The sequence below is a fragment of the Seriola lalandi genome, unplaced genomic scaffold, assembly GCF_002814215.2.
Source record: "Seriola lalandi dorsalis isolate HSWRI2012SDOR001 ecotype SW California unplaced genomic scaffold, Sedor1 jcf7180002054694, whole genome shotgun sequence".
In the NCBI taxonomy this organism is placed as follows: Eukaryota; Metazoa; Chordata; class Actinopteri; order Carangiformes; family Carangidae; genus Seriola; species Seriola lalandi.
Genome location: NW_019525247.1, coordinates 795,697 through 807,634, shown reverse-complemented (window position 1 = coordinate 807,634; position 11,938 = coordinate 795,697). Strand labels below are relative to the sequence as shown.

The window sequence follows — 11,938 nt, the reverse complement described above, 5'->3', positions numbered from 1 at the left end:
GTCTTTCTTCTGTTTCATTTCAAATGATCTTCATTGCAAAAACTCTGGGTTTTGATTCCATGTTTCCATAGAAACACAGCCATATAAATATGAACATTATGTAAGTCCAGACATTTCTTTTCTTTCTTTTTTTTAATGATTTATTTAGTTATGAAAGGTGGGTTTGTTTTTAAAGTTTCATTCACATCATGAAACTTTGCAAAACAAACAAACAAAACAAAACAAAACACCTTCCAAACTGAAGAGGAATAAAAGGGAAAGAAAGAAAGAGAAAGAAAAGGGAATTGGGGTGGTTAGAGGATGGGGTGGAGGTTAGAGATGGTGGGTTAGGGGATGGGGTGGAGGTTAGGGATGGGGGGGTGTTAGAGGATGGGGTGGGTGGTGTGGTCCAGATCACTGGTTTCTGGACCTCTGTGTGGCTGTTGCTCTGATGGGCGGGAGGCGGGTATTTGTTGGTGCTGCAGACGCCTGCTGCAGCTTGCCGAAGGTGGCTTTAGTTGATCTGGAGATGGGGGGCAGGCAGGTCGGCCTCAGGTCAGTCTCACAGGTCTCTTTAGACCTGAGTGGCAGGTTCTGCTGGTCCCGGCTCTGTAGATTCGGTGTGCAGGCCCTTGCCTTCTTTTCCACGGGCCTACAGTATTTGTCAGGGATTCCCATTGCCTGGAGCTCCATCAGCGCCTCCTGTCTGATCTCACTGAGGCGTGCACGTCTTTGCTGCTCTTCTTTGGCCAGCTGAGCGGCTTCCTTGAAGCTGCCTCTGCGTGTGGCGATGGCGGAGAGCTCACGGTCCTCCATCTGTGGTTGGATGGTTTCAGCGTGATGCAGCGCTCTCGGATGTTGCTTCTCCTCCACGTCCTTCTGCTGCACCTTCAGCACCCTCTCAAACTCAGGCTTCTCCCTTCCGGCCCTCAGTCTGGAAATCACCAACTCTTCTCTGAGATTGGGAGTCAGGTCACTGGTGGTGATTTTACCAGTCTCACCTTCTTGAGACTTGTTGTTGGCCATGGAGTTTCCACGTTTGGCTGGTGGTCTGGGTTTTAGGTTCCCCAACAGGGTCTGGTCCGCCTGGGAGATGGGGACCAGTGTACAGTGCTGGTACCGTATGCTCCTTAAGTTCATGTTGCAGGAAGCCTTTCTCATGGTTCAAGTTTTTTAGATGCTAACAATGCTAATGTTTCTCGTTCTTGACTTCACACACGTGATGATAAAGGAGAAATGTCTTGTTCTAAATGAAGCTCTGCTAGAATCAAAGGAAACTGATGACATCATCACTGTTCATTTGTGTTCAAAGAATACATTCTGTGAAGTCACTGGTGACATCACAATAACACAGTAACATCAATGTATCTCCTATCTTCTATCTGCTTATGGATCAAAACACAGGAAGTGATGAAAAAAAAGAAAAAAGACAGTGGTGCCAATGGGGAAGTTATGCAATCAGTGTATGCCTGAACGCTGGTTACACCGACTACCCGACTACCACAGTGACCCATCTGTTTCCATTGCAGTCGATGAAACACAATTTAATGTGTTTCCATTGAGTGATGTTATGTGAATAACTGGCTGGGTTTCCTTCTTTAGCAACATCATTCCAGTTAAACATGGTGATGGATTTCCAGCATCTGCTAATAGTTGGGATGGTTCCATCCACCGCAGTAGTTGTTGTAGTATTTAACCAAAGGTGACGAGGGCGTCTGGTGCATGTAATGACAGAAAGGCAAACCTATATCTGACAGCAGCCACGTATCAGGGATTTTTGGGAGATAATAGTCTGTAATGTTTTTGAATGTCATGTGACTAATTGGTCATGTCATGTGACTTATATTTCCATTTCACTTTTGTGAAATATTGCTTTGTCAAACAGTAAAATAGTCTGAAAAACCACCCCATCCAAGCATTTTCTTTTTTTTCCATTGCTCTTTATTTTTTGCATTATTGCATTAAGCAGCTTAATGGAAACGCGGCAAAGTACAATGTGAGAACCAGACTCACCTTTGAAAAGTTACAGAGTGACAGTGATGTGGCCACAAAGCAGAAACATCACAGTCTTTACCAGCAGTAAAACACACCTTTGACTCTGATGTAAAACAGTCTGACTTGGTCTGGTGTGATGGGCAGCTCATGGTGGATAATGTTGATGAACTCTGCAGAATAAAGTTGTGGTAGTCCCACACAGTTGTGTTCTGCAGCTGTCCGCTTTAGCTAGCTATCTGAGGCTCATGCTAATGCCAGACTGGACTGGATAAAATTTGGTATCTGATGAATCTGGTACGACAGTATCTGTGCTTCACCAGAACACATGTCCCACCTGAGCAGGTGTTTCCAGCAGCTGTACTAACGCTAGCCTCAGTGAACAGCACACAAGCTGCGTATTATCTTATATAAAAGCAGTGAAACCAGAGTCTGTGTGGGGAGGCTGTAACATTTCTGGGCAGATCAGAGACATGAGGTAAAGTTCAAAAAGGCAAAGAGTTTTACTGGAAAGTCAGACAGTCATACACAGGAAATCAGTCTGAATCAAACCAACAGATCCAGGCAGGAGGTGGGCAACAATCCCATAAACCATAGAGACTGAGACAAGGAAAAAACACTGGAGAGTATTGAACAATCACTGTCTGGCAGGGGAACATGGGAACCAGGGGAATAACCAGGGTCAGGTGAGACATGTGAGGCAGGTGTGGACGACCGAGGGAGTGGGAGACACACAAGGGCAGGAACTGAAACGACAAGATATGTGACTACTTCAAAATAAAAGAGAAAAGACAACAGGCAATGATTCATGTTGGGGATGTTACAGGAACCTCTGCAATTTGAAATTAATTATTTTGTGTTATTTAATTTATAATTCAATTAACCTGGTGTTTACTTCACCTGTTCTGTAAGTCACATCATTGGTTAAAACAGTTCACAACATTCAACACAGCCACTCATCACCTGCTTTCATGGTGAATCTACCTACACAACCAACCACTACAACACACGTAGATGTTACAGGAAGATGGAGTCAGCAGCTGTTACCTCTTTGTCTGTGTTGCAACACAACAGACGAAGAATAAATTATTCAATTGTGAGTTTACTCGCCAGTTTGGAGTTCTCCTCCAAATAATCCTGAGTGACAAAAAAACAGGTTTGTTAAAAATGGTGTAGAAGTGTCATTCTCAGCTGCTATAGAAGTAAAGCAGCCCATGCATGACGACACAAACTTAAACAAAAGATTATTTTTCTTTGATGCTACTTGAGTTGTGTCTCCTGAATTATATAGTGTGTTTTCCCCCCAAATATATCACCAAATTACCCACAAAACCTTGCTTGGATGATGATTCTGCTGGATATTACCCCCAAATTAAAGTGCAACTTCATTCATGTAGCTTTTAATAGATATTTAATACATAAAAGTTCAAATTAAAGGTAATATACCTTATACGTATATAAACCTGATGGCTATTTAAAAAAAAAAAAAAAAATTAATATCGTTAATCCATTTCAAAAACTCCTCCAACCTGAACAACTGCACACGCCATCTTTTTCAAACCTCTGATATGACTCATACGCTCATTTTTTGCAGGACAGTCTCATTTATAAGTATATATACCATAGCTATTAGCTATTGAATTTACTGACAGTGTTTGTTTCTTACATTACTGATGGCAACTGTTTCCTCCTGAATTTAGGGGTGGGAGTGATGTCATCAGCCGATTAATTAGCCATCAGCTTGTTCTTGCTCCAAACTATCATTATTATATCTGCCTTTGAAAATCCTCAATTGTAATTAAAAGCTTATTAAAACAGAAGCAGCTTCTTACTAAAATATGATCAAATATTCTTGTAAAACAGGATACATTAGAAACAAATACCTTCCTTAAATATATTTTAATAAGCTAAGACCTGATACTCTGCGTCTGAGGAATATAAAAGCCTCCAATTCAGAATTTAAAGTTGTTTCACTGTGATATAATAATATTGTAACCTGTGTGTCATTTTTGCTGTTTTTGTGTCCACTAGAGCCACAATAAAACATTTTACAGTAACATTTGTTTATCTGACAGGGACATCAGTAAAGCTTCGGTGCAGTAGAGACCTTGGTGTAAGGACTAAGTGCTATATCTATATGTGTGTATCCAAGTGAAGGAGTTCACGTAAAGAAGTGAACTCAAAGTGTAGACATGTTTTATTTTAAAGTAACTGAGCAGAGGCTGGTTCAGAGTGTTGTATGTGAATGTGCCAGATATTTTCAGTCCATGTGTAAATGGAGCTTTAGACTAAAATTACTGGCTCAGTAATTCAAGGTTGTGGATCTGGACTGTTACCATGAGGCTTTAAAGGATTTGTGCAGAAAGGAGTCTGAGGACCTCTTACCTACTTATTACTGAACGAGCAGACGATTTCCTCTGAGCTTCTGGGTCAGTTAACACGGAGCTGTGTTGGACTGCAGAGCAGAAAATAACACTTGAGACAGCTGAGTGAGAATTAGAGTGAATCCTGAAGCACCAACACAGCTGAGTGGAGCCGGAGCTGCAGCCCTGAAGCTCCACAAGCACAGCTCTCTTCCATCCTGTGACACAAGGACAGAGGGAGGCCGCACGCACGCACGCACGCACGCACGCACGCACGCACGCACGCACGCACTCTCTCTCTTTGGACCAGGACCAGCCATGTTCTGCATGTGCACTCACACACGCCAGAACTGAGGCTGTCCTCCACACAATAGAGTCTTTGAGAGGATTTGGACTCTGTTTTGAGTCTGAAATCCCCCAGACTGGACAGCAGGCCAGAGAGCACATGTTTGTTTTCTATACTTGTGAGGAACTTCTTCGACATAATGCATTCCCCAGCTCCTACTCCTAAACTTCATCATCCCACCTTACATCTACCCAGACCCACACCCAGACCCTAGCAGAGACCTTATTCTAACAGTCCTTTGAAAAGCAGTGAGGCCCATCCAAAACATCCTCACAATGATTGTTTAAAACTAAACTTGGTCCTCAGAAAGAGAACGATACAAACACACATCTAGATCAAAACCTCATATCTGTCTGGACCCTGTGTGGTCAGTGTGTGAAACTGAGGAAACTCAATCATGTGGCATTTGGCTGACAAATGATGGAATTTAATGTCGCAACTCACTCACTCACTCACAAAAGGCTTTATTGGCATGACATTTTCAATACACAATTACAATCATTCAATGGAATTAAATTACCAATGAAAAAAAATTTCAATTACAATATTAATATAATATAATATAATCAATCATTACTATAATTTATAGAATAAATTGATAATGAAATAAAGAAGAGGAAAAAAAAATTAAATTATACACATACACCTGCTCATATATACCTACATGTATATACATATACATACATACAAGTAAAAGCAGTTATCAAATAAAGAAAGGAAAAGGAGACAGTGGTGATAAATACATTCCAGTTATATATTGAAATAAAACAAGAAAAGAAAATGGAAAAGAAAACGTCAATCGTCAAACAAAGAAGTTCATCAGAAAAGTGGCCCAGGACAAAGAGCTGGTCATCCTCTGATCAGGAGGTCGGTGGTTCGATCCCCAGCACCTCCAGTCCACATGTCGAAGTGTCCTTGGGCAAGATACTGAACCCTAGATTACCTTATGAGTGTGTGTATGGTGGAAGAAAGTGCTGTATGTGTGAATGTGGCTTCCATTGTAAAGTGCTTTATAAGTGCAGTTCATTCCATAGTTAAAGTCTCAGGTCACTGCTTGTCCCACAAAATAAAAGTCCTTCTTGGCTTTTTTTTATGGCAGTGATAATATTCTATTCTTCATATCATGTTTAATATGTTTAATGTGTTGTTCTGTGGGTGTGAACGCTGCAGTTTTCTTTATTGTGAATCGATGTGATCTGTGTTTTCATGAGCGAGCATGTCTTGTAGCAGTGTTTGGATGAATCTGATGGAACCGGACTTGTTTCTGTCCTCTGTGCAGACGATGTATCAGCAGACAGCAGCGCTGAGTTCCCAGACAGAGCGTCCATGATGGAGGTGCGTCTGCAGGCTCAGGAAGATGAGATCACGCTGCTGAAGTCCTCATTGGCTGACGCTCTGCGCAGGCTCCGCCTCCACGATCAGCTCCTGCCCTTACTGAAACAGCAGCTCATTGCAGGTAGGTGATCTTCAGCTCTACAGCCTGATGCATCACTGCATCACTTGTCAATAACTAATAATCACCTGTCGTCCCACCCAGTGAACCCGGCTGCAGCTCGGGTGCTGAATCAGGTCTGCTGCTCAGATGGTTGCACCAGCAGCAGGAAACTGTCCTCCAGCTCCGCCGTGGATGGGATCCGCCAGACTGCTCCCAGGTACTGGACCCACAGGAGCATGAAGGACCAGAAGCTTTATTTCACTTGATGTGTTTCGTCATGTTGTTTGTTAGATGAGAGTCTCGCTGGTCCGTTCACAAACCTGTTGTGTTCGTGTGATGTCTGTGTAATCTGTAATCTGTGTGATCTCAACCTTTGAACCATCTCCAGCCAACTGTCAGACATTGTGACCAATGCCAATGGCCACATAGGAAGTCCAGTGTCCACAGAGCCCAGACCCAGACCAGCGACACTGGACAGGTCGACCCAGACAGATCCCATCCTCCCAGGGCAGGACGCTGGGCAGAACCGGGTCCCTCTCCCCAGACGTGTCCAGAGCCTGCACCTGGAGGATGCTCTCCTTCCAGGCCAACCTGTCGAAGGGACCCGGGCCAAGCTCCACCGTGTCCCTGGTATGGAGGAGGAGGATGAAGAGCAGGAGGAAGATGAAGGAGGAGGAGCAGAGCAGGAGAAGGAGCTGAGTTGGACATCATCAGTGGAGGAGCCCATCCAGCCCACCACCATCAGAGGCCTCCAGAGGGAGGACTTCCAGGACGGAAGCTGCTCCCCTGAGGAGCAGGGCTCTGCTTCGCCATCAGTCAGAACCCCAGACCAGAACCTCAGCCCCCGCTGCGGGCCCCTGGCCCCCATCCAGGAAGTAGAGAAGACGCCCCTGTGCGTGCTCTCGCCTCACTGCTGCCCTGCATGATCCTCCTCTGTCTTGTGATTGGCTGCATGGCTTCTCTCTGACCAATCAACTCTGACTCGTGTGACTGCAAACCCCAGTTGTGCTGCAAAATCCCTCTTATGAAACTGCCTCAGGTTGCCAGGGTGTGTTAGAGAGGGAAACCCGGGGGTGGGGGGTGGGTGACTGATCTGTCATCATGTCCGCTCTAACCTCTGTGTGCTTTCTTTTCAATGTGTTTAGCGGGGGCCGAGGGAAGCATAATGGCGGCACTCGTCCACACTGAGTGACACGTCCAGGATTAGCTTCACGGCAAACAGATCTGAGCCTAGTGGAAAATGTGATGTTGAACACAGCATAATGTACAAAAGAAGAGGGGGTGGGGGAGTTAGAGTTACAGTGTGTACACATGAGACTGAACGACAGAGGTTGGGGGGTTTGTGTGATGTCACCTCTAAAGAACAGAAAGTGTTTGGGGGTTGTTCTGCTGAGGCTGGTGGTTCTGCCACTCAACTGGGTTTTGCACAAACACATAAACTGACTAAATGCAGTTGTTCCAACCCTTTAATCACTCCTTCATCATCATCTTCCTCACTTAAATCAAGGATCTCTTGCATCCAGTGATTTGTTCTCCACTGTAAACGAGTCATTTCCCAACAGTGATCAGAAAGCATGTGTGTATTTGCTTGTGCATGCAGGTGTTCTTACTTCCTCGTTGTGGCTTGTAGACGAGGTTTCGCTGGTGATGAATAACATGTACTCAACTCTGTCTTGCCTGAGATTAAGCCTGAGATACTGGGAGAGCTGTTCATTCTGCTATATTCAACACTGTATTTAAAGATTAGTGGTACAGAGATTTTTTTTTTGGGGGGGGGGGGGCTGGTTGGCAGCTGTGTCACTTCCTGAGGCCTGAGACGAAGGTACACGCCACATCTATTTTTAGTCCCATGACGTTTCCTCTGATGCTTCTGGTTTAGTGGCACGTCACAGGAAACAGGCCTGTCACCTGAAATCCTTAGAGACAGTAACAGGTTAATTATGGTTGACAGCTGTGTGTTTGTTTTTGTCTGAATTCAGTCTGAGCCTCAGCAGCAACACAGGAAATTAGGTTATTTCTGCCAAACCTACAGGTTTGCTATTTTAGAATCAGGATTGAGGAGCAATATTCAAACTGGAATTAGTTTTAAGTAAGAGGCTAAAGGGTAAACCCACTACATTATAACTGGTAATTTTTTTCATCTATTATTTATTTTAGTGATGATAACACTGTACTCACCAACTCACTTTGATAAGAAAAAGGTTGTAGATAAACCAAACTTACGTGGAAGAGAAACCAAACGACTGAACGAGTGTTGTAAACATCCATGACAGTTCCTGCCTCACATTTGACCCTGTGTGTTCACTGTAGTCGACCTGAGGGAGTGTTTTAGCGAAATGTCAGGTTTAGTTGAACCTCTGAATAAAGTGGTTCAGATCAACTGCTTACTACCTGTCTGATCATAATGTCTCTCAGAAGCTGTGGAGGGATGAGGGTCTGAAGCAGGCCTTTGAGTGGCTTATTTCCAAGGCCAAGAGTTAGCATAGCATTAGCCATCTACCTTATTGTGTGGTTACATGACAACAAGCCCAGTTTCGGGAACAATCCACTGTGTGGGAGGCGGTGTAACCCTGGAGCTGGACACTGTTCAGGCTAACATTAGCAGCTCTCTGCCTGTGTAATGGATTTAGGGAAGTTTGCCTCACATGTTGGTTTGTCCTCAGAACCTTTTCTCACATAACAGTAAAGTGGGTGGCTCGGTGGAGCAGTGCTTTGCACTGTCGCCTCACAGTAAGAAGGTTCTGGTTTGAACCATCTGGAGCCTCTTTTTTTTCTTTATCAAACACATACTTCATAAACATTCACACAAAGATCTCTTCCCAAATGTTACAGGTTGTAACATGTGAAAAATTTAAGGAGGGGTGGGCATGATTAAATAATTAAAGATTTAATTGAGGAAAAAGACGCTTTCTTTGGTATTTTCTGCCATAGGCATTTTTTAATATAAAACATTAATAATGAATCGATAATTGATCGTTAATTTTCCCGATGATCAATCAAGGAAATTTCTTCAAGTGCCCATCCCTAGTACCTATCTGTCACCATATGGAGTTTCTAATCTTCTACCCCTTTATATATTAGATCATAGTCACTTCTATTTAAGATGGTTCCTTGTTAAAACCATTTGCCTGATGAAGGTCCAGCACAGAAACATTGCAAATAGTTTATTGTAAGCTAGACAGTGCTGGATTGTTTTAATTTGAGAAAGCTTGACAGGCATAAGCAATGGTAACTAAACAAGACTAAGTCAAAAACTAGTACATGTCTGGACTGCCTTTGGTCAAATCCTGTTAAATCCATTTTAAATCTGCAACGTCGTCTGACAAAAGACTTTTATTAGAGGCAGGTCTTTATGTCTAACTCCCTCTGTTTGATATGTAGAGTTGGTCATAGTCGTTAGTACGAAGCCTCGTTACCGATGACTTCTCTCTCTCCCTCCCTCTCTCCTGCTCTCTCTGCTCGGTGTGTTTTATATTTGGTTATTCCTCTGCCTCCTTTAGTAATAATGATACATGGAATCAAATTAGTTTATTTGCTGTAATAGAGGCAAGGCTCAGTGTATTGGAAGTGCTCGTATTCTTCCCTGCAGTTCCCGAGCAGCCAGGCAACCAGAGCGGCTCGGTAGACTGCTGCTCAGCACTCGTCTGACCAGTGATGGAAATGTCATCAGTCAGTCACTCACTCAGTCAGTGACATTTGCAATAGGGCTTGCCCCGCTGTTGTGGTCTGGCCAAAAAAGGTATAAAGGGAGAGGCCTGTGGCTCAGAAGGTAGAGCACAAATCAAAATGTCGGTAGTTCGATTCCCAGCTCCTCCTGCCCCCGGTGTAACATCACTGTGTGAGTAGCGTTGTATGAATGTGAGTGTCTATAAGTTCAGTCCACTGTAATAGGATCAGGCCTTAGTGAGGAGTCTTTGGTGAGTGCAGTGTTATTTCAAATGGTCAAAACTATGAAAATGAAATTCATGTTATAATAAAACAGAATTATATTTGGAACATACGGGAGTGAAATCAATAAATCTGTTTCTGCATGTGTCAGGCTGCTAGTTTACAGATGTTTTTTCATGCATAAATCATGGGATGATTGCCTCCATGTGTGTCGGATCTGGTGTCTGTGCATAGACGCACGCTGTGTGTTTACTGAAGCCGACTCTTCCTGTGGCGTTTCAGGGTTCGCAGGAACAGCGAGAAGCTGGGGAACCCGGAAAGGCAGAGGAAGCGTCTGGATAAGAAGGCGGCATCCTCGGCCAACCTCCTCACCCGCTCCCCCAGCCTGGAGAAGTGAGTCCCACTGCCATCACTCACAGCTGTCACCACACGCTCACACTGCTCACTTTTTCCAATGGCCGCCACAGCCTCATGTATCTCATCAAAGAACACTCACTGGAACGTTGATGGCCCGGATGAATAATAATAAAATTCCTTTCCCATGAAAACCTGACAGATACTCACCATCTGATTCTGGAGTCAGGGGCTGCTCGGTGTTCATGTGTGTGAAGTGGTTTCACATCTCGGTCTTACATGTTGTTCTCTGTCTTCACAGCCGAGCGAAGGAGCTGATTGCCAGTGCAGGTATGAACACTTCACACTCTGATGTCTCATCTCGGATTAAACTTGATTTCACTCAGTACTAGTGTTAAATTAAAACCTTCATTAAGGAGGATTAATTACAGGACTGTTGTGTAGACTTAGTTTTAGTGCAACAATGTGTGAACAATTACAAAATCACATGGAAAGCATGGGTGGAGCAAAAAGGTCCACCACGACGTGTGGGGAAGAAAGAACACAAAAATACCTGAATTGCTGTAAATGGCAAGGTTCTTCCTAAACTTTCCATTACTATTCATTCACTTTACCAGACTCTCCAGTTGTGAGGGTGAAATTTAGCTCCTGTATGTTCCTGTACTGACATGAAAACCTTAGGAGCTGACCTGGAAACACTCCTGTGTTTACTACCCAGACCACTTTTTTCCTTTGAAATGTGCTTACGACAGGACGAGGTGGCCGAGTGGTTAAGGCGATGGACTGCTAATCCATTGTGCTCTGCACGCGTGGGTTCGAATCCCATCCTCGTCGGAGTGCAGTTTTACTTTAGTCTGCCATGTTTCCATGTCAACAAGATCACGTTCTGTCCCGAATTTTCTCTTCCTCTTTGATACACTGTCACACGTACTTGGAAATAACCTGGCAAAAACAATGACATACAGTTGCTCACAGGGGAATTAGCTCAAATGGTAGAGCGCTCGCTTAGCGTGCGAGAAGTAGTGGGATCGATGCCCACATTCTCCAGCACATCTCTATTCTTGATGACGAGGCATAACTTGCAAAGCACTGAGTCTTTCCACACCAGCCTGATGGAAAACTCAGGAACCAGTGAGACAATGAAATGCCATCCTCCTAGAAATCCAGTTTCAGTTAAAGATCAGTGGATTTGAAGGTTCATTAGACATGTAAACACTACTGAGAGCTTTATGATACTCTGGGATGAAATTGCACAACTCTGCACATTTATCGTTGCAGCAATTATGTCGTTATTTCTAATGACGATTGCAAGTTGAGCAGTATAAATGTGCTGTTCACAAATTAAGCCAGTAGTTGGACATCTTATTTGAGATTACTCTCTGTTTTTAAAGGTTGACAGAGGGTCATTTTTCTCAAGGCTTGGCTATGGTAGTGTCATGTACAATGAGCTCCCACAGGGGAATTAGCTCAAATGGTAGAGCGCTCGCTTAGCATGCGAGAGGTAGTGTGATCGATGCCCACATTCTCCAGTAGTCTTTAGTTCCTGTTGTTAAAGACAGGGTCATGTGTGAAAGTCACTGA

At 43.8% G+C, this 11,938-nt stretch overlaps 1 protein-coding gene and 1 non-coding gene across 3 annotated transcripts in view; both read left to right on the top strand.

Moving 5' to 3' along the window:
- Positions 1-5,962: 5,962 nt before the first annotated feature.
- The window catches only part of eml3 (EMAP like 3), a 30,710-nt gene continuing 24,734 nt past the window's right edge, over positions 5,963-11,938 (top strand). Inside the window, exons 1-5 of one of the 2 annotated variants that reach the window (XM_023423854.2) lie at positions 5,963-6,136; positions 6,218-6,332; positions 6,504-7,007; positions 10,286-10,396; positions 10,659-10,687. In XM_023423854.2, coding sequence (XP_023279622.1) covers positions 6,007-6,136; positions 6,218-6,332; positions 6,504-7,007; positions 10,286-10,396; positions 10,659-10,687 — 889 coding nt within the window. In that variant the 5' untranslated portion in view covers positions 5,963-6,006. The remainder of the gene's footprint in view (positions 6,137-6,217; positions 6,333-6,503; positions 7,008-10,285; positions 10,397-10,658; positions 10,688-11,938) is intronic. The other variant, XM_087178645.1, reaches the window with a different exon arrangement.
- On the top strand, positions 11,110-11,191 carry trnas-gcu (transfer RNA serine (anticodon GCU)). The gene has a single exon. It is a non-coding gene; the product is annotated as a tRNA-Ser (tRNA).